At 54.9% G+C, this 20,900-nt stretch overlaps 1 protein-coding gene across 1 annotated transcript in view; it reads left to right on the top strand.

Moving 5' to 3' along the window:
- The first annotated feature begins 4,146 nt into the window (after nt 1–4,146).
- SMAD6 (SMAD family member 6) overlaps nt 4,147–20,900 on the top strand; it is a 76,801-nt gene continuing 60,047 nt past the window's right edge. The window contains exons 1-3 of the mRNA XM_058737286.1: nt 4,147–6,139; nt 13,738–13,794; nt 17,432–17,509. Coding sequence (XP_058593269.1) covers nt 5,326–6,139; nt 13,738–13,794; nt 17,432–17,509 — 949 coding nt within the window. The 5' untranslated portion in view covers nt 4,147–5,325. The remainder of the gene's footprint in view (nt 6,140–13,737; nt 13,795–17,431; nt 17,510–20,900) is intronic.

Genomic DNA, 20,900 nt, shown 5'->3' with positions numbered 1-20,900 from the left:
CACCTTCCCAGGGAAGCGTTTCCTGCCACTTTCTCCGAACCATACCTACCCTCTCCTGGCATTCCTCTCTCCTCTTTGTTGCTCTATTTTTGACCTTGGCACCTTTACCTTCCAATATGCTATATACCTGATTATTTTGTTTCTGGTCTGTCCTCCCACTAGACTCCTTGAACTTAGGAATTTTTGTGTTTTGTTTACTGCAGGATCCCTAGCATTTATAACATGGCTCAGCACCCCATGGGAACTCAGTAGGTATGTGTTGAATGAATGAACACAAGGTCCCATTGATGCACGTGTGCATGTTTTCAAGAGACAGTGGGTACAAAGCATTCACCAAAACCTCAGAAGTGTTGTCTGCCACCTCTGGGGGCCCTGACTCCCCTATTTAGGGCCAAGTAGATTTACCTTCCAAAAGGCCAGATGATACTACTTAGCCAGTTAGGCCTATAGTTGTTCTCTATGAGAGTTAATACGCGTGGCCTTGGTTTATCCATCAGGCTCCTGTGAACTGGGTTAGGATGAATCATTCACCTTGCCAATCCATCTGACGACAGCAAGATGTTGCCCAGACGTCTGTGGCACTTCTGTTTATAAGCAGGGGCCCCTAGAGATTGCCCGTTCCCACCACCAAGAAGGAAGTGCTCCCTTGTATGATTTCTGTTGTTTCATGCCCGTGTCTTCCCAGCTAATATGGAAACTCCCAAGGGCAAAGGACCATGTTTTCTTATCCAGGACCAGGTGTTGAGAAGTTAAGCCTCAGGGCAAGCAGCCCTGGGTTCAAGTCCCAACTTTGCCATCTGTTGGCAATGTGACCAGAGACAAATTACTTATGCTCTCTGTTTCCTTCTCTAGAAAACCTTCTTACTAGGTCTAGTAAGAATGTTAAATTCTTCATTGTGCTGATTTGGGGGGGGGTGGGGTGGATTTGATTAGGTAGTGCGTATAAATGTTTGATACAGGATGATGATGAGCACGAAGCTTGGTGAAGTGAGACATTTGAATTCAACCACCTCGAAGATACTGGGTGCCCATGACATGACAGGCGTTGTGCTAGGGACTGCAGAGAGGAATGGGCAACGTGGTCTCGTGTGATGGCACAGGGTGGTCTCCAATGGCCTGTTTCTGACTCTACTCCCTCAGCACTGCTGTGGGTGGCGGGGGGGGGGGGGGGCGGCGGCTGATAGCTCACCATTTCTCCCCGTGTGGGGCTTACGTTCCAGAGGCAGAGGAGAATAGACATGGAATCGTACGGTTATGTATTGGGAGAAGCAGTGCAAAGAGAAAGCACCAGGTGCTTTGGGAAAATACTGGAATAATGGGGAGGGAGCAGTTTTGAATCTGAGGGGTTAGGATCACTTCTTTGTGAGTTACTTTGTGAGTAATGTGGCTGCGGGGGTCTGCGGAACATCAGCTGGCATAGCACTTTCCTCTTCTTCTATACCCCCAGGGAACTGGAGCTTGTTTTCTAGAGGGCAGTCCAGGAGGGTACCCTTAGGCTGTGGCTCCTAGGCCCTGCCCTGCTGGGCTCTCACACACCCTCTAGTGGTCGAAGTGCGGGCCAGTGCTGGGCTGGATGGGCCCTGAGAATCCAAGGACAGTGGACCGAACTATCAGTGCCCTTCCCTTCCTGATGCTATCTCCACTCAGAGGCATCTTCCTGTAATGAGGGATGACTTGGGTCCTCGTGTCATTTAATTTTGGTAACCACCTGGAGCATGACCCCGATTCCCATTTTACAGATGAGAACCCAGAGGCTTTATAAAGCTGAGGGAAGTTTAGGAAGGTCACTACTGAACTTAGGCCTACCAGACTCTGGCTTCAGTGCTCCTCAGATGGCATCCAGCAGGCACCTAATGGCACCTCGCCCCTAATGTTGCATCTCTGCATGAATGAGAACAGAAGCCAAACTATGAGTTACTGCCCAGGGAAGAAGGTAACCCATCTCCAGCCTGCTGCCCCATGACATACCTTCATCCCTGCACCTACCCCGCTCAGCTGGCTGGGTTCAAATCCCACCTCTGCAACTAACTGAAAGCTAATGCAGGTTAAAGCCTCTGTGCCTCAGTGTCCTCATCTGTAAAATAGTGGTAACAACCATACCTACCCCCAAGTGTTTGGGGCCTCATCCCATAATACTTTGATTCAGCAGGTCCAATGGACCACATTTTGAAAATCACTGCCCTGGAAGGTATGCTCTGGAAACACAGACCCACACACCGTTAGCTTGTGGGGTGAGCATACATACTGGTTTATGCCTGTCTGGTTTTAGCATTTTAGCACTCTCAACACTATCTGGTCAGTGGCGAATTAAATGGCAAGTTCCTGTGCCTCAGTTTCCTCATCTGTAAAGGGGAAATAATACTACCTATGAGGGTTGTTGGGAGAATTCAGTGACTGAATCCTTATGATGCCTGGAACGTGGCCTTGCCCGCAGTAAGGAGTCAATAAGCTCCGACTTATTTATTATTATTGCAATCCACAGCCAAAGCAGCGAACACCCCGATAAAAGAAAACACTTGACACTGAGTTATTCTTCGTATTCCTCCCCCAGGGGCGAGAAATGACCGAAAGGACCACGAGATGGGCTTCTGGGTGCTGGTTAGTTACATAAGTGTTGTATTCACTTGCGAAAATTCATCTCGCCGTTCACTTGCGATCTGTGCGCTTGAAATGCATCCTCTCCAAAGGATCCTCACGGTCCCGTGAGGAGCGCAGGGTAGGCACCGTCACCCTCGTTTTTCAAACAGGACACTGACAGCTATTTTGATTTGGCCAAAGCAGTAGTGGATGGGGGTGAGGAAGCTTCTCGGCCCGGTCTTCCTTCCGAAAGAAAAACCACGTCTCCCGGAGAGCGCGGCGCGAACAGTACCTGGCTCCAGGTGCAGCTCAGCAAATGGCTCGGAGTCCTTCCTGAATACACCGCCCTTCCCCCAGCGCTCACAGAGACTCCGAGCCCCGCGGGGTACTCGCCCCGTCGCACACTCAAAGGGCCAGCCCCACACGTGGGCACCCCCGGGGGAGACCCGCGCGCCGGCGCCCCCGCGGCCCCCGCGGGGGAATGGCGCCCAGCCCCGGGCCAATGAGAGTAGCGGAATTTCTTTCATTCAGTGCGGGGCCAGGCTCCTGCCCGGAAAGGGGCGGGGTGCCGCGCCGGGGGCGGGGTCGCCGCGCGCCGCGGAGAGGGCGGTGCCCGCCCCGCGGCCCGGCCAATCGGCGCCGCGCCCGGGGGGGGAGGGGGGAACCAGGCCTTTTTTCCCTCCGCGCGGGACCAATCCCGACTTTACAAGCTTGAACTTTTGCCACCCTCGGACGAGCGAGCGCGCCCGAGGAGGTACCCCGCCGCGCCGGCTCCAGGGGCTGGAGCGGCCTTAACCCTTCCCGCGCCGGGCGGCCCGCTGCTGCCGCCGAGCCCCCTAGCCGGTCCCGGACCCAGTGGGCCGGGACCCTGCCCCCAACCCATCCCCATTTCCTTGGTGAAACGTCGCAGGGGAGAGCAAGACCCCTACCCACATCCCTCTCGGTGGTGCAGAGAATCACTTGGGGAAAGGGGAGGAGGAAGCACCCGGCCCCGAGGGGGCCCGGGACTGCTGGCCTCCCGCCTAGCTCCGAGGGAGAGCCGTGGCGACCGTGAGGAGCCGGAGAGGAGACACTCCCCGCCCCTACCCCACCCTCTGCAACTCGCTACCTCGGGCAAGCCTGGAGCCCCCCCTTGCGCCAACCGTCCCAGGTCCCTCATTTGGCCCAGCAGAGAGACCCCTGACTGCGGCCGGGGGTGTGGAGACCTTGTGCCATCAAGATCCCGCTACCGTAACAAATCGGCCGCCCCCTGCTCCCCAGAGACTCAGGCCAGGAAGGCACACACGCACACCCATTTTTATTAGCCTTCCCTGGGATGGGGGTTTGGCCCAACTCTAAAGTGCAATGTGTGTTTGTAAGTTTGTGCACAAGCCAGGGAGAGGCAAAGCGCACCGTTTGCATCCAAGTCTCAGTGTGTCCACCGCGCCTTCGCGCCGCTCGCCCGTGGTTTGTGTAACTCGCGTGTGTGTGCGCGCGCGCGAGGGGGTGTGCTCGCTCGCATCCGTGCCCGCGGCGCAATGCGGGCTTGAAAGCGGGCCGTGGGCGCTGTCAGGCTCGGGGCGGGGGTGCCGGGGCGAGCGTGGGGCGGGAGCCCGAGCTCGGCCCGCCCCGGGAGCCGGCCCTTCGGAGCCTCGGGCCCTGCAATGGGACGTGTTCTCCTTTAAGAGTTAAGAAACTTGAAACCTTGTTTGCGCAACAATCAGCGCCGCGGAGCCGCCAAAGTGTCTAGACTGGCATATGATGGGAGGCAGCCAATGACTCCGCGGCGCTCCTCCGGGGGCCCTCAGTGTGCGTTTGAGGAGAACAAAAAAGAGAGAGAGCCGAGCGGGGGAGCGAGCGAGGGAGCCGAGCCGAGAGAAAGAGCCGCCGGGCGCTGCCTCGCCAGACCTCGCAGGGACCGCGGGGCCACCGGGAGGCACTTTTTGTGGAGGGGGGAGGGGGACGACCTCTGCAGCCGCGGCGCCCCGGGCGTCCGAGCGCAGCGTGGGGCGGGCTGCGACCTCTGCCTCGGTGGATTGCATTTTTAATTAAGGATTCCCAACAGCTCTTTGGGATTTTTACAGTTTCCACTCATGTGTTGACACCCGCGTTCAGGAGAAACTCGCTCCAAGTGCATCTAGCGCCTGGGACCTGAGACGGAGTTGGCTTTCCGTGCATGCAATTCCAGGATTTTGGTTTTGTTTGGGCTTTCTTTTTCTTTCTTTCCTCCCCCCCCCCCCCCTTCTTTTGCAGGGAGTAAGAAGGAAGCTGAAGGTATCAACAAGCCGGCCTTTCGGATCCTGCAGGAAAAGCCCATGTAGTTAAGCGTTTGGGTTTTAAAGGCAGGGCTGCCCGGACACATCTGGGGGGTTCGGCGGGAGCGCTTTGTGCTCATGGACCAGTCGCGCAACTTTTGAAGCCTCGCCGGCCCATGCGGGGTCTTTCTGGCGGAGGGCAGCCTGCAGTCCCCCTCCAGCGCCGGGGCTGGAGTTGCTGAGTAGCCCGGCCGCCGGGGTCCATGTAGCCGCTGGCCCGGCGCGGACTGCGGCTCGGCGCGCGCGTGTTCCCCGCCGTCCCGGCCCGGCGAGCTCCCTCATGTTGCAGCCCTGCGGCGCCCCTTCGACGACAGGCTGTGCGCGACCTGCACGGCGCCCGGCGGCGGAGCTTCATGTGGGGCTGCGGCCCGCGCAGCCGGCGCCTCGCTGACGGAACGGACCCCCGGTAACCGGAGACTGCCTCCCCCCCACCCCCGGCGCCAAAGGATATCGTATGTTCAGGTCCAAACGCTCGGGGCTGGTGCGGCGACTTTGGCGAAGTCGTGTGGTCCCCGACCGGGAGGAAGGAGGCGGCGGCGGCGGCGGCGGCGACGAGGATGGGAGCTTGGGCAGCCGAGCTGAGCCGGCCCCGCGGGCACGAGAAGGCGGAGGCTGCGGCCGCTCCGAAGTCCGCCCGGTAGCCCCGCGGCGGCCCCGGGACGCGGTGGGACAGCGAGGCGCCCAGGGCGCGGGGAGGCGCCGGCGCGCAGGGGGCCCCCCGAGGCCCATGTCGGAGCTGGGGGCCGGCGCTGGGGGCTCCCCGCTGGACGTGGCGGAGCCGGGAGGCCCGGGCTGGCTGCCCGAAAGTGACTGCGAGACTGTGACTTGCTGTCTCTTCTCGGAGCGGGACGCCGCGGGCGCGCCGCGGGACGCCGGCGACCCCCTGGCCGGGGCGGCCCTGGAGGCGGCGGGCGGCGGGCGGAGTCGCGAAGCCCGCTCGCGGCTGCTGCTGCTCGAGCAGGAACTCAAGACGGTCACGTACTCGCTGCTGAAGCGGCTCAAGGAACGTTCGCTGGACACGCTGCTGGAGGCGGTGGAGTCCCGCGGCGGCGTGCCGGGCGGCTGCGTGCTGGTGCCGCGCGCCGACCTCCGCCTGGGCGGCCAGCCTGCGCCGCCGCAGCTGCTGCTCGGCCGCCTCTTCCGCTGGCCCGACCTGCAGCACGCCGTGGAGCTGAAGCCCCTGTGCGGCTGCCACAGCTTCGCCGCCGCCGCCGACGGCCCCACCGTGTGCTGCAACCCCTACCACTTCAGCCGGCTCTGCGGGCCAGGTGAGCGCGCGCGCCGGCCGGGAGCGTTGGGGGGGGGGGTTCCCCTCCCCGCCCCCTTCCGCGGCCCTTCGGTCCGCGACGCCGCGGGCGGGGGGAGCTGGGGCTGCAACCCCGGGTGCCCCTGGTGCGTGGGAGCCCGCGGTGGAAGCGCCTCACCCTGGCGGGACGGCCGGGAAGTGGGTATCGGGGCACACGTGTCAAATGGCACCTTCTTCTTACGGCTCCGGCAGACTTAAAAGGCTGTGCATTGGAGTTTTCTCAGTGCAGCCTCAGGGACCTAACTTTACGCTGTAGCTTCATAGACAGTGAAAGAGAAGGCAGGCCTGACGGAAGCCCAACACAGAGTCGTTCGCCCCCCTCCCGGTTTATCCCAGTCTATTTATACCTAACGCGATACTTTCCTATATCCAGGTGGATACAAGTTGTGAAATGGGGTGTAGAGATCATTCACGGCCAGAGTCACCGGTGTTCATAGATTGTCACACTTGTTCCTTTGTATACTCTGGAGCAAAGCTCCTCTCTCAAAGTGGAGACCACCTTCTTGCCTGACTGTTCCCAGCATCCCTTGGGTGTCAAATATCAGGGCCCGCCATGGTCATCATTGTCAATTCTATGTCCAGTTTTTCTAGAGGGTCCTGGAGGTGTCTGGAGGAGGAGGCGAGAAGGCCAGATATTTTATTTACCTCTGAGAACTGCCTCCCTTCTTTGTTCTCTCCCTGGGATTTCCCACACACACCCACCCCCAGCACTGCTTACCTGAGCAGGCCCTGGGTTCTGGAACAGAGGTGAGGACAGGTGGAGGCTTCTGGCAGGCCAGAAGCTTGCAGTTCCCCTGTTCTGACCTCTGCTCTGCAGGGCTTGCACATTTCGGCCTATAGCATCTTGGGGGTGTATGCATCTTAGGTGGCTTTGGGGGGCCTGTGGGGGTGAGACCTGCTGGAAGAATAAAGGCTCTTGGGCCTGGAAGGGCTCTGAGCTCCTCCAGTCTGTCCCCTCTGGAGAGTCTGCACCCAGCCTGGGGGCACATAGAGGGTCAGATCACAGATCTTCAGATACCTAGTGTGGAAGGGGAGGGTGGGCCCAGGATTTGTCCCAGATGTCTTGTTCGGTGCAGTGTAGTGCCTGGAGGGGAAAGGAATGTGCTTCAGTGGTGGTTCCTGAAGACAGCACTGATGGGGGGTAGGTGGGGAGAGGCAGCATTCATCTGGTTGCCCTGGTCCCCACATGGTCACTCCAGGCCTGATTCAAGGGCTTTGGGCAGTCCCTGACCTGTGACCTGTGGTAGGCTTTCTGTGTCCCTTGTTCCTCTTCCAGACAGCTTCTCCTGGAAGTGGCTTCCTCCCCTCTGCCACCCTGTCTCCTCCCTAACTCTGGGGCCCAGGTCCCCATTTGTGGTTACCCTGTCCCTCATCATTTTTATTTAGTGGGAGATAATTGGTGGGGCTCACTGTGTGCTTTTTAGCAGGCTCTGGCAGGTATTTTCTCTCTTACCAGGTCAGTTTGCCAGTGACTATTTGTTGAGCACTTGCTCTGTGCCAGGCACCGTACTGGGTGCTAGAGTGGGGAAAGCGGAAATAGGAGTACGACCCATGCCCTTAAGAAACATAATCTGGGCAGGGAGATGGGGCAGAGATGGGGAAAGAAGGGCCAGGTCAGTGGGTCTGAACTATCAGAGCGCTGTGGGGTGTGCAGGTAACAGGATCCCCTCCAGGAGCTCCATAGCTCTGTTTGGAGACTACTTTGGAGGATGGGTTGAGGAGGTGGGCATGGAGGAGGAGGGGAGGGCCAGCCGAGAGTCAAGGTGCCAGGCAAGCTCAGGTGTGTGAGCCGGAAGGGATGGCATGGAAATGTTGGAGCAACAGACAGGTCCCCTCCCCCCACCCTGTTTCTACACCTTGGATTAGAAGTCACCTTAGGGGGTGGTTTGAGCCCCACAGACTGCCAGGTACAGGTTGGGGGGCAGTTTTTCCCCTGCAGTGGAAGTTCTTCACCACAGACCTGGTCCTAGGCTCTCTAGTAAGGATAGTTTGACCTTGGGTGAATAACCTCTCCTCACAGTCTCCTTGTGAGTGGAATGGGGGTGGCTCTAGAACACTCTCCACATCTCATTCTAGACTGAGCACTGTTGGCACTTGACTCCCTTTCTCCCTTTCTCCTCCCAAAAGGAGGCACTGGTGCCGGGGCTGTGTCTCCTGCCTGTTGGCCAGCCCTCCCCCTCCTTCCCCCATTCAAGCCACCCTGGGGGCAGTTGGGGGGACCCATGGTCTGGGAAGAGTGTTCAGTAGGCGCCAGGTTGACCCTGTTGCCTCATCCCCTGCCTGGTGGCTTGGGCCGCTGGGACCGAGAACTGGGGAGCCCTTTGCTGCCCACCCCGCCCCTGCTGCCGGGCCGCCAGCCTGGCTCCTGAAGCTGGGCGGGTGCATAGCTGGAGCTCAGCCGTGCGCATCCTGATAAGGAGACTGCTCCTTCCAGGGCTCTAGGGGAAGAGGGCTGGGGCACTGGGGCAGACAAGACAGACACACTCATGGATAGCAGGCACATAGCTGGAGAGTATACCGGAATACCCAGCAGGCCAACTGAGGGCACCAGTGCCCACCTGATCCCCACAGGGAGCCCAAGTGACAGGAGGCCCCTTTCTGGGCAGTGCTGACCCCTGCTGCTCAGGGCAAACCCTGCTCCCATCCATCAACTTGCTTGGGACATTGGGGCCAGTTCCCCTTCCCATGGGTAAAGTGAGGAGGTGGACAGAATCCCTAGGGTCTGATATGGGCGGATTCCAGGTGACACAAGCCTGCCTCCCCTGCCCTGCCTTCTCCCCCATGCTTGTCTCAGAAAGTGGGGGTCTTTCCTCTGTGCCCGGCCCTACCCTGCACCTTCGACCCCTTGGGAGTCAGACCCCAGCTCTCCTTGCCTCTTGTGTGTCTTTCTGTGCCGGGAAAAGCCAGTTCGCTGAGCTTGGTGCCTATGTGGACGGAAATGTGGAGAAATACTTTAATCACAGTTTAACCTGTGTTTATACAGCTCCTTTCTCCTGAAAGTATCCATTAACTTTGGAATAAATCTCCTGCTCTTTGCTTCACTACCTTTTTTTTTTTTTCTGTAATTATATTCAGTAAATTACTATTATCCAAATTGCGCCAGGGAAAGAGACAGAGCGAGAGAGAACTTCTAAACGACTGGAGGAGGCCGCCTAGGAAAACACAGGGTTCCCAGGCCAGGACTATAGGAATTAGAATGGGCTAAAAAGTTTTCCTTTTATTTGGCCTGGCATTATCCCTTTGAAATGAGATCAATTTCAAGTTGGGCTTCCAAGCCCCTGCCCCGCCCCTCTGGCGGCCCCTCGGCCCGCCCGCCCTGCTCCTCGGAGCTCCTCCTTGGAGGTGAGGAAGGGGTGATAATGTGCAGTTTGGCTCTTGCTGGCGCCAGCCGGGCCGCGCTGTTTATCTGGCTGCCGGGGGAATCTGGGCAATTAGGCTCAGCGGGCCTTAAAGCGCCAGGAGCTCCTTTTCTGAGGCTCCCGTCCCGGGCTTGAGGTTGAGCCTTCAGGTTCTGGGGGTGGAGGGGAGGGCACTCGGGAGGCCCCCTCCCCACCCACAGCCACCCCCTGCTGAAGGTGGCAACCGGGAGGCCCAGGGAGGCAAGTGGATCCTTTCCTAAGGGAGATGATGGGCTCAAAGGGGGGGTGGGGGTGGAAGGCATTATCCCAAACTGAAACCTTACCAGGCACTGGGAGAGGCTGGGAGCTCTTCTGGCTTTAGAATTAGGGTCCAGATCCCGAAAGGCTAAGTATCACCCCCCTCCACCCACTAGGGGGCTAACCAGAGGCACGTTTGGGCCGAGCTGAGCTGAGCACTAACCTTCTGGTACACTTGGCCCCTGGCTGACTGCTCTTACTTCTGAAGGAAGTTGGAGGAGATTCCTGAAGTTGATGCCTGAGGCTGGATGTCTGAGGGGGCTGGAGTGTCTGATGTCTGTCTGTCTGTCTGTCTCTCTCATGCCCATTGCTTTCAGAGGAGCCTGCAGGGCTCTGGGGGAGGCTCTCCCCTTCAAGTTTAGAGCATCTAAGTTTATTACCAAAAAATCAACACAACTTTGGCACTCACTCATCAGGTAGCTTCTCGGAGGGGAGCGGAGAGAGGGCCTGGAGGCAGCCCACACTTACTCTTCTGTCCTTTTGTCTCGCATACTGAGTAGGCCACCTGAGTTAATGACCTAGGGCTCCACTCTCCCAGATCCGTGGGGCCTGGAAGTGTGGGAGTGAAGCAGAGGGGCCGGTTAAAAGTTACCCAGTACTGTTCATAGCAGCATTATTCCTAAAAGTCAGAAAACAGAAAGAGCCCTAATGTCTATTAGCTGATGAATGGGTAACCAAATGTGGTATATCCATCCAACGGAGTATCATTCGGCCATAAAGAGGAATGCAGCTATTGAACGGATGAGCCTTAAAAGCATTATGCTGGGTGAAAGAAGCCCCCCACAAAGAACCTCCTACTATGTGAGTCTGTGTGAAATGTCCAGAATAGGCAAACCCACGGGGACTGAGAGTAGATTTGTGGTTGCCCACGGGTTGAGGGCATAGGGACCGACAGCTAACGGGACAGGGCTTCTTTGGGGTGATGAAAATGTCCAGTAATTGTATTGTGGTGGTGGTCTCACAACTCTGAATATACTAAAAAGCACTGAATTCAACACTTTCAAAGAGTGAATCTTAGGGTAGGTGAGCAGAAGAACTCAGGTGTTCAAAAAAGGTAACCGGGTGTTGGTTCCCGCCTGGCCTGGCCCTTTGTTGAGCTGAAGTAAAATAACATCTTGTGCCTTCCTCTGTGGCCTACCTGGCCGGACCTCGGGTGCCCCATCCATTGAAAGCAGCAGTTGACCTGGGTGACCGCCTGACATTATAAACCCCCGTGTCTCGTGGAGGAGTCTGTGGGCCTTCATACTTTTGAACTTGCCCAGGATGGAATGTAGCGTTCAGCTTCCAGCCTCTAAAGTTGTTAAACAGTTCTGTGCGAACTATTCTGCTGGAGCACGTGGGGGCCTGGTCAGGTCCCTCCCCAAAGCTTTGCAGTGCTTCCCTCGCTGGTGAGATGGACGTTCCAAGTTTGTAGATTTGCTTTGTGCCTCATTCACATCAGGACACACCCAGCCTGCGTGTGGCCATGGGTGGCGGCTGTCTCAGGTAGCTCCTTCACGAGGGGACATCAGTAGCCCTTCTCCCCTGTATTTTCAGCTTTGGGCTCCAGGTAAGCAGCCCCTGGGTGAAATCCTGGGGTCGATTACAGTGGCTTGACTCCAGCCTCCACGGCCCATTGCTGGCAGGTTTCACTTTCGGGGGACAGATCTGGGAGGGCAGCTGTCCGGAGCACCCCCCCCCACCTCCCCACCATGTGTGGCCTGAGCCTTAGCCGATCAGATTTTTGCAAAAGGAGCCCTGACCCAGGAATTGCAGGCCTTCGGCTAAGTGAGTGGGGTGGTGGGAAGGGCATGAGGCTGGGGATCAGGAGACCTGGCTTCTGGTCCTGACTCTGGCTCTACGACCAGTTCAGCGTGTGGCACTGAGGGAGCTTCTCCCACTGTCCAGGCCTCAGTGGTCACTGTACAGTGGGAGCGCCAGCCTCAACTGTCTTTCTTGGTAAAGCTCTAGCCCCGCTTGCGTACTGCTTCGTGTCCTGAAGCAAGGCTGGTCCTTGCTGAGTCTGGTCTCCAGCCCCTCCAAGGCCTGCGCCAGTGGGTGTGACGTGGGTCCTACTGAAGGCAGATAGTTCCCTTCCTCGAGTCTGGCTTGGCATCTCCTTGGGGTCACCCCTTTGGCCTTCTAGGTCCTCTTTCTCCACACCTTTGTCTACACGGCCCGAACTTTGCCATTATCCTCGTCACCATCATGAGGATAATGACTTTAGATGTTTACTGAGCTCTTTCTGTGCCCGTGACGTGCTGGACCTCGCTGGGGTGAGGCGGTGTGATACGGGGTGCCTCTTGTTGCTGCCTGTGTCATTGGGATGTAGAGCCAAGTCGGGCCCGGGCCCAAATTCCAGTTCCATCATGATTGGCTGGGAGACACTGGGCAAGTCAGTCTTCACATCTGTAAAATGGGAATAATAATGGCCATCGTATTTACTTTGGAGAAAGGACAAAATAAGAATAGGTACCCATGAGCATGATTAACCACTCTGTACCTAAGACCCAGAAGAATGAAAGACAATAAACGAAATAGAAAATGCCCTGCATGGAGGAAGAAACAGGGTAGGCATTCAGCGCATGTTTGCTTCTGTCCCCAGTGGCTATTCTGTGATTCACTTTTCCTTCTCTCAGACTCCTGTCCACAAAAGATTCCCTGTTTCTAGACCTCAGAGCCCTCACTTTGTTGAAGTAATTTCAGGCTGGAAATGCTGGGGTGGGGAAGAAGTCAAGCTGCATCGGGTGTACAGAGCAAAAAACAAATGCTCCTACAGCTAATTGTGCCTTATTATCATTGCGAAAAACACTTATTACCCCTTGTGTCATTACTGATACCTGCCTAATAATAGTTATTACCACTTTACTACCACCGAGAGTTTGTTTTAGTTTGCGATTTGATGGTGTTTAGTTTCATTTAGGGAAAATGAAGGGTCATTTCATTCATGCAAATTGTTACTTAGTTTAGCAAATTGTTACTTCCCCTAAAGCAAGAGGCTAAGGAATTCTTCTGAAGACAAAATATATGTTTTCAAGGAGGAGTATTTTGGGCAAATGAAAGGAAACCCAAAGAAAAATACCGTAGACGATAAGGAATCACAGAGGGTCTGAGATGGGAGGCCACGGAGAACTTGTGGGCCACCCCTTCTCTTTACAAAGGGGGAGACTGAGGCTGAGAGCTAGCTGGAAGTGACTGGCTTAAGGTCTCTCATCTAGGTAGCTGGGTTGACTTCCTGGGATCTAGCCAATCTTACCTTCCACCCTGCCCCCAAGAATGTCAGTTGTAATGCAGCTGATCTGGAAGGAGCTTCTGTGTCTCTCATGCTCGGTGCTGATTAGAGTTGCCAAATTTAGCAAATAAAACTAAAGAATGCCTAGTTGAATTTGAGTTTCTGACAGACAGCATGTAATTTTTTAGTGTAAGTATGTCCCAAATCTTGCAAGGGATATACTTATGCTAAAAATTACACCACGTATGTCCAAACTTCAAATTTAACCGAGCTTCCTGTGTTTTATCAGGGAACCGTAGCTCTGACTTGTTACAGTAACAGTTACTGTTTGTGCATGTATTTTTCCAGAATACCAAGAACTGTTTGACATAGTCTTCTTTTGCCCTCCTGGCACACCTGGAAGGTCTTTGTGATTATTGTCCCTATTTTAGAGCTGAGGAAACAAGTTCAGAGAGGTGAAGCAACTTGCCTGAGGTCACACGGCCAAAGGTGGCAGAGGAGGGATTGAGTCCGGGTCTGTATGCCAAGCCTGTGGCCTCACCTGTTGGGCAGCAGAGGTGGTGGGAAAAGAGGAGAGTTTCCTGGGGGCTGGATTTATTATTTGAGGAAACCGATGATCAAAAGCAGGTCCACCCCCCCAGGTGTGAACTCCCCCCCCACCCCAGCAGTGACATGTTGTCTCCTGTCTTTCAGAATCACCACCGCCCCCCTATTCTCGGCTGTCTCCTCACGACGAGTACAAGCCACTGGGTAAGTGTGTCCTCCTTCCCACCGGCTCCCTTTCAGTCCAGGGCCCAGCCTCAGTGCTCAGGGGTGTGGAGGGGAGGGGGGAAAGCAGGCCTGGTTGCCTTTGAGATGGGGCGAAGTTTTACAAACACACCTCCAGTCGGGCCAAAGCAGACCCAGGCTCTGCAGCCGGCTATTTACATCTTGAAATTCCTCGGCTCATCATTAACCTCTCTGTGACCTTTAAACATGGGCCTGTGGGAGATGAATGGGTTTTGACTTAAGCACCTCATTGGAGATGGGTTTGGTATTTCCCTCTTTTCCTCTCTCCCTCCCCCAGCCCTTGGTAGTTCTCCTTTGACTTGTGTTAATTAGCACTATGACAGATAGGTAGAGCATATGAAGTCCCCTTTGAGAGGGGTGGTGTTTTTCCCCCCATTTTAAGCCAGGAAGTTCACCTGGGCAGAAACAACCGTCGGACTGTGCAGAAAATCCGTGTATTGGTGCAGAAAGCCCCTGGCGTGGTCCGACCCCGGGGTGTGCTCCGTGGAGGTGGTAATGTCATTGTAGGCAGGTCCGACTCAGAGTCAGAAGTGTTCTCTGGAAACCCTTGGGGCTAGATGAGCAGCTCGTATTCTGGAGTAGCTGCATGTGGTTTTACAAGTAGCGGTGGCTTGTTTTCTGGCCCTGCTGGGTCCCCCAGAGGAGGATACCAGGGATGGGGTGAGTTCGTTTGGCTTTACTAAGTACCAAGAGAGAAACTTTGCGACCCAGGCAGTTCCCGTGGGAGTCAAGCTTCCAAAGTCCGATAGCACAGCAGTGATGCTCACACATTCCACCAAGTGACCACAAGAAGTGGGTTTTGTTTTGTTTTTGGTAAAGGCCTCTTCCCAGTAGCCTGTGTCAGCATCATCTGGGAGGTCACTTCTAAGTGTCACAGACTCTCAGGCATCCAGGCCAGTTTTCTTTCCAGGCCGCCCCCCACCCCCCACCCCGCCTTGTGCAGTCAGAAATGCCCACCGGGTCCCTTCAGGAGTTTGACCTCTTCAGCCTAGGAGGACAGAGCCTGTCCCATGACGGTGTGTGAGTCAGTGGTTTAATGATGGCAACTTCCTCATTGTTTTTCCCCACGGATGGTCATCCCGTGCATGGAGGAGCTTTATTTAGTTTTCTGGGGGAACCGAAAAGGTCATCTGGTGGGACCCTGTCACTTCATAGATGAGGAATCTGGCTGAGGGCTGGAGCGGGCCCTGCAGCTAATGAGCAGCAGGGCTGAGGCAGAAACCCCATTCAGCTCGGCGGTTCCCCATCCCTCCCTCACAGGCCTGTCTCAGCATTTCCCAAGTCAACATAATTGCACTGGTCGCTTAGAAGATCTGTAGATCCATTAGAGGGGGGGAAAACCCTCAAAGGTTCTTAGTAAATGTAGCCCCTCAGTTCGAATGTCGAGGATCATTGCCCCGAGGAATTGCAGGTCAGCCTGTGATAAAGCAGCAAAAATCAGGACACCGCCTGGCCCTGCAGAATGACCATTTGGAAATCAACAGGTGTCCCGGTTATTTTACAAATGGGACAACTGAGGCCCGGAAAAGAGGAAATGACACTTGCTGGTGGTCACATAGCTCAGGAATCTGTAGACTATGGCCTGCCATCTGTTTTTTGTATGTTTCGTGAGCTAAGGATGTTTTGTACTTCTCTCGATGGTTAAAAAAAAAAAAAAAACATCGAAAGAGTAATATTTCCCGACATGTGAAAATTACATGAAATTCAAAGTTTAGCATCCGTGAAAAAAAATCCCGCTGGAATATCACCGTGTTTGCCTGTTTTCATGTTGTTTGTAGCTGCTTCTATGCTATAGTGACACAGTTGAGTAGTTGTAACAGAGATCGTGTGGCTCACAAGGCTTGAAAATGCTATTCGCTCTGGGGCCTTTTGCAGAAGAAGTTGGTGAGCCCTGATTTTTATGACTGATGGTGGAGGTTGGATTCAAACCTGGGGCTCCAGCTTCAAAGCAGGGTCCCTCTCTGGGGCTCGAGCAGTGATCAAGGTTGGGAGTGTTCTTTTTCTCCATCAGCCACTGCAGGGTATCAGATGTCAGGGCCTCTCTAGAAGCAATAAATGGGAGGGTTTGGAAGGATGCAGGATAGGGACTTACCAGCTGTGAAAGGTGGGAACCGTTCCCATGCCTGGGACCCTCACAGAGCTGCCCACGTTGGTTCTACAGCGGCTCCCGCAAGGAATAGGGTCCAGCCTGCGATGTTGCACTTTGGGAACATTAGATCCGAAAAGCAAAATGCTTTTAAGAAGTTCCCACTTGGGCATTGGGGTTATTATTTTTGTTTCCAAAAGATTTTCCATGTGTCCGTAGTTTCCTCCTAACACATTTTAGCAGCAGATAACTTTTTCGTGTCCTGATAAATAGTCCGGGCTATTTTTTGTATTATTTTCTTTTCCTTGCATTGTTGCTTTTTCATAAACAAAAAGTCAGTTCACTTCTAAGCCTCTGTGATCACATGAGACCAAAAAGCAAAATAAAACCCAGAACACCCAGTCAGCATCTGGCAACTGGGAAACAACAACAAAAAAACCCCAAACCACCCCCCCTTCCCTAGAATTGGTTAATGTTTCATCTTCCCGCTCCCCAAACCATGTGGTAAAAGGGAAAAAAAAATCCTACAGGATCGAATGGAATTCCAGCTAGCCAGGGCCTTGGCTAACGGTTTTGGTCCCAGGAATCCCCAGGTTGGTCAGGTGGGACCCACTGAGCCAGACCTGGGTTGAGCTGGGTAAGAAGGTGACGAGCTGTCAACCTCACAGAACGTACCTTTTGACGCCTTCACATGGACAACGCCCCATAGCTGGTCGCAGAGGAAAAAATTTGCCAGTCTGCCTGCCCCCAAAAGGCATCGGCTTGTCAAGGTGGTAGCTTAGTGTCCAAGAGAAAACGTGCCAAAGATTTTCCTTTCCTCGTCTCACCGCACTGCAGACAGGGAAAAACAAATAATGCATGCCATACGAAGTACTTAAAACTACTTAAAAAAAAAAAAAAAAAGAATGCCTTAAAAAAAAACAGTCCAGGCATTGAAAGTTGCTCCGTGAGCAGGTTTGGATGTTAAAGAGTGGAGGAGGGAAGACCGAGAAAAAAAGTTAATCTGGGAGCAAATGCTTGAGCCCTTAATTAGAGGGGTGTAAGCGGGACAGAGTGAGGATGGCTGGTAACTTGTTAAAACAGAGCTTCCCGAGCTCCAGCGGGAGGAAGGAAGGAAGCAAGGAAGGAAGGAAGCAAGAAGGAACAACTTTAAGAATTTTAATGGTTGTAATTAAGCACAGCAACTATGAATTGTTTAGGGGCAGGCTCCAAGTTGCTACTTGCTCAGTCCCCTGAACTTGGGTTATTTCTGTGGTCAGGGCAGTTGAAACTTTTTCAGGTGTGAGGGCTGCAGCAGTCAGCATTTTCCAGGGAAGTTCCAGGGCCGGCTGGCCTGGTCTCTCGCGTGATCGCGGGACGAAGTTACAGAGTGGCATCAGGAAGCTGAGAGGGACACGTCGCCCTTTGCAAGCACTTGCGTGTGCACATGCACACGTACACACACAGATGCGTGAGAAGAAAAGAGAGGAGCGCCCCGCAGCCAACTAAGTTGTCTTTTTGTTTCTTCCGTAGATCTATCTGATTCCACATTGTCTTACACTGAAACGGAGGCCACCAACTCCCTCATCACCGCCCCGGGTGAATTCTCAGGTTGGCATTTCTGTCCTTGCACGTTGCTGTTGTGTTGAACTTCACAGAAAGGGGACAGGTTGGGGGCGGGGCTTGATGGAGGCCTTTTTGATTTCCTTCCTCCTTTTCTTTTCCCCTTTCCTCCCACCTCTTGGATAGGAAGACTGTCCCTGTCTTTATCCTTGGCGTCCTTGGGGTTAACGACAATCTGTACGAATGAGCTCTAAAGACGGTCACTTTGAAAGTGCCTGTTGGTCCACATGTTCATCAGTGGACTCCACCTTGTCTCATGGAAACAGGGAAAGCCTAGCACAACCCTCTATCCCTCATTTTAGCAGGGGAACCTCTTTTCTCAGCTGCCAAGAGGCCCCAGAGTGGATGTGTTTGTATATATTTATCTTTGTGGGTTTCTCCTCCTGTCCACACCTCTGGGGAAGGACAGACGTGGAGGGTCAGAAGAGTGGAGGTCGTGTGGGTAGAACAAGCTTGGACAGAGGGTCTGGCAAACGAGGAGTTTGCCAAAGGTTGGTAGCTTCCATGTCTCTCCCTGAGCAGTGGATGCTGGGCTAGGAAGCAGAGAGAACCCCAGTTTGGAGTCTCCCAATCCCCTGCAATTAAGAGTTGGCCACAGGGAGCCTCACATTCCTGGGCCTACCTAAACCAACCCTTCCTTAGGAGATCAGAGGTTGGTGGTGCACCGGGGGCATCGAGGGCCAGGAGGGACTCTGGTCCTGAGGTCTGTGGGACCCTTTGAGAACATGATGGATGGGTGTGCCGTGAAGACGGCTGGGGCTTGTGGCCTGGATCTGTGCTGTGTGGTGTGACAGCCACTCAGGCTGGAGCTGCCTCCCGAGGGGGCATGGCTGGGTCTCCACATGAAGGCCTCTGTCTGTCTGCATCTTCCCTTCCCCTGCCCCACGCCCATGTCATGATAGCAATAGCCGCGACCATAGCTATTTAGTGTTTCCTCTGCACGGGCCCCTTTTTCATGCATCAGCTCAGAACAGCAGTAAAGGACTCGCTCAGGGTCACATAGTAGCAGAACCACTCGCCACTGTGCTTATAACCACTGCTCTGTCCCCCCTTTCCTGCAAGGGCTGACTGTATCCCCAATGCCTCCATTCCTTCACGTGAAGATCTGTCTCTCTTGTCACCCCCTCCCCATGACTCTAAGGGTGACACGATGCTGGCTGTGCATGGCTGCCTGGCTATTTCCCGTGTCTGAGCCCCTCTTCATTCATTCCGTATTCCATCACAACCATGGAGGTCGCAAGAGTATGTCTGTTTCAAAGATAGGAAAACTAGAAGCTGAAGCAAGAAGTGACTTGCCCCGGGGTCACATAGTGGGGCTTAGCTGGTACTGAGGTCCAGGGCTTCGGGGTCCTCCCTGCCTTCTGGTCTCTGGTGGCCCCCTCCAATCGGGGGTTTCCTCTGTGCCTTTTGGCCCCTCCTTGGTTGCAGTGTTTTTCCCTGAAAGACCTTACCGGACGAATGTAAGAAGTTAATATTTCACTCCATTCTTTTTTCTCCTTTGCCTATGTAGAAGGAAGCCACATATAATTTTGAAGCAAGAGGCTTAACGGTATTTCTGAATGCATGATTCTGTGCCTTTGCCAGCCCTCAGGATGTGTTTAATTTAGGTGATTGCATTGGGGTAGGTTGGATGGATGGGTAATTTTTCGACATCCCCCCCAACCCCCATCCCCCCAGTTAATGGTGGAAATTCTCATTTGCGGGGGTGCTGTAGAGTTCTGCAGTATGTTTGCAGATATAGTCTCTCTTTTTTAAAAAAAAATTTTAATGTTTATTTAGTTTTGACAGAGAGAGAAAAAAAAAATGAATGAGTGGGGGAGGGGCAGAGAGCGAGGGAGACATAGAATCCGAAACAGGCTCCAGGCTCTGAGCTGTCAGCACAGAGCCCGATGCGGGACTTAAGCCCATGAGCCGTGAGGTCATGACCTGAGCTGAAGTCGGAAGCTCAACCTACTGAGCCACCCAGGCGCCCCAGTCTCTTTTGATCTCTATCATCCCGGTGCTGATCTGGTGTGTGGCTCAGGCAGGAGGGAGCAGACCCCAGAGCACTTAGGGAAACCAGGAGAGAGCGCCCTCTAGAGGGACGTCTCTGGGAACCCTGGGGTCGATAGGTTTGGCTGCCTCTAGGGCCCAGGGGCCCTGTGTTTGGGATTACTGCCCAGTCATCCCAGAGCGGTGTGTGGTAATGGCCAGTGAGGAGGCCCCTGCTGTTCTTAACTGTGGACGAGGACTACTTGGTTCTCATGAGAGAATCGGGGGGGAGGGGCATCCAGTGACTTGGAATTCTGAAGGGCTAGGGGAGCTGGGGAGGAAGTTTGGGATTGGCACTGAGGGGATCAAATGGGATCTGGCGGGCTTTGGTCTGAGATCTGGGTTGTCTCAGTAGGCAAGTGGAACCTTCCCCACGTGGTCACCCAGGCCCCTTCCAGGGACTTAATGCATCTCCTCCCACACCGGGGGCTCCCTGTTCAGCTTTTCCAGCTTACTCGTGCTCTGGGAATCTGAGGACCAACGGGCAGTACGTTGGCACTGCCCCTGCCTCCTGGGAGCTCATAGGCTTGGGGCTGGAGTAGCTGTCACACTGGAGGACAGGCTCCGGGAGGGAGGCCCCGCAGGGTGAGGAGAAGGCCCAGAGGGGTGACAGGTCTCAGTGGATGAAGGTAGGAGTCGTCCATCTGGCTAGGATGTAATGCAGGGTTGTGCCTGGCAGGGTGGGAAGTGAGGTCAGAAAGATGATGGGCAGAATGTGTTGGGCCAGGCCAGGGTGTTTGATGGTCAAGGACAGATAATCATGCTGCCGCTGTTGTTGTCAACAGTTGACAGTTCTTGGCACTCACTACTGAGCACTTTGCGAAGAGCTGGTCATTCTCCATCTCGTTGACTCCTTACCACGAGCCAGTGAGACAGATGTGATCCCCCCTGTTTTATGGGTGAGGAAACTGAGGCTCATTGCTTGGGCAGGCTGCCCAAATTCCTGAATTGTGAGTGGCAGGCTTGGACTGGGACTGCCCAGCCCTCCAGCCCCGAGGGTCCTGCCTGGCATTCCGCAGCTATCGTTCCCATCCCCTTCCCTGAGGCACACCCTGGTGGGGCCTGGGGACAGGGTAGAGCCTTGGGACAGTCCATCCTTGTTTAAGAACTGAGGATGGGGGTGCGGGGCTGGCGAGAGGTGTAGGGCTTTGTGCTTGTCCTTGTCATCACTGGGCAAACCCTGCAGACCACCCAGAGGCCACACCGGCCAGCCGCCTCAGCCCCCTCTGCCTCCCGGAGTCCTGAGGGGCAGCTGTTCCTGAGAGCCTGGCCCCTTTCTTGAGCAGGGTCTGCAGCCCTGCTTGTCGGCCTTGTTCAGTGTCAATCCCAGCGCCTGGCTTGGAGCGTT

The sequence above is a fragment of the Neofelis nebulosa genome, chromosome 7 (genome assembly GCF_028018385.1).
Source record: "Neofelis nebulosa isolate mNeoNeb1 chromosome 7, mNeoNeb1.pri, whole genome shotgun sequence".
Lineage (NCBI taxonomy): Eukaryota > Metazoa > Chordata > Mammalia > Carnivora > Felidae > Neofelis > Neofelis nebulosa.
Note: the sequence above shows the minus strand (reverse complement) of the source record. Positions and strands in the feature narration are given on the sequence as shown.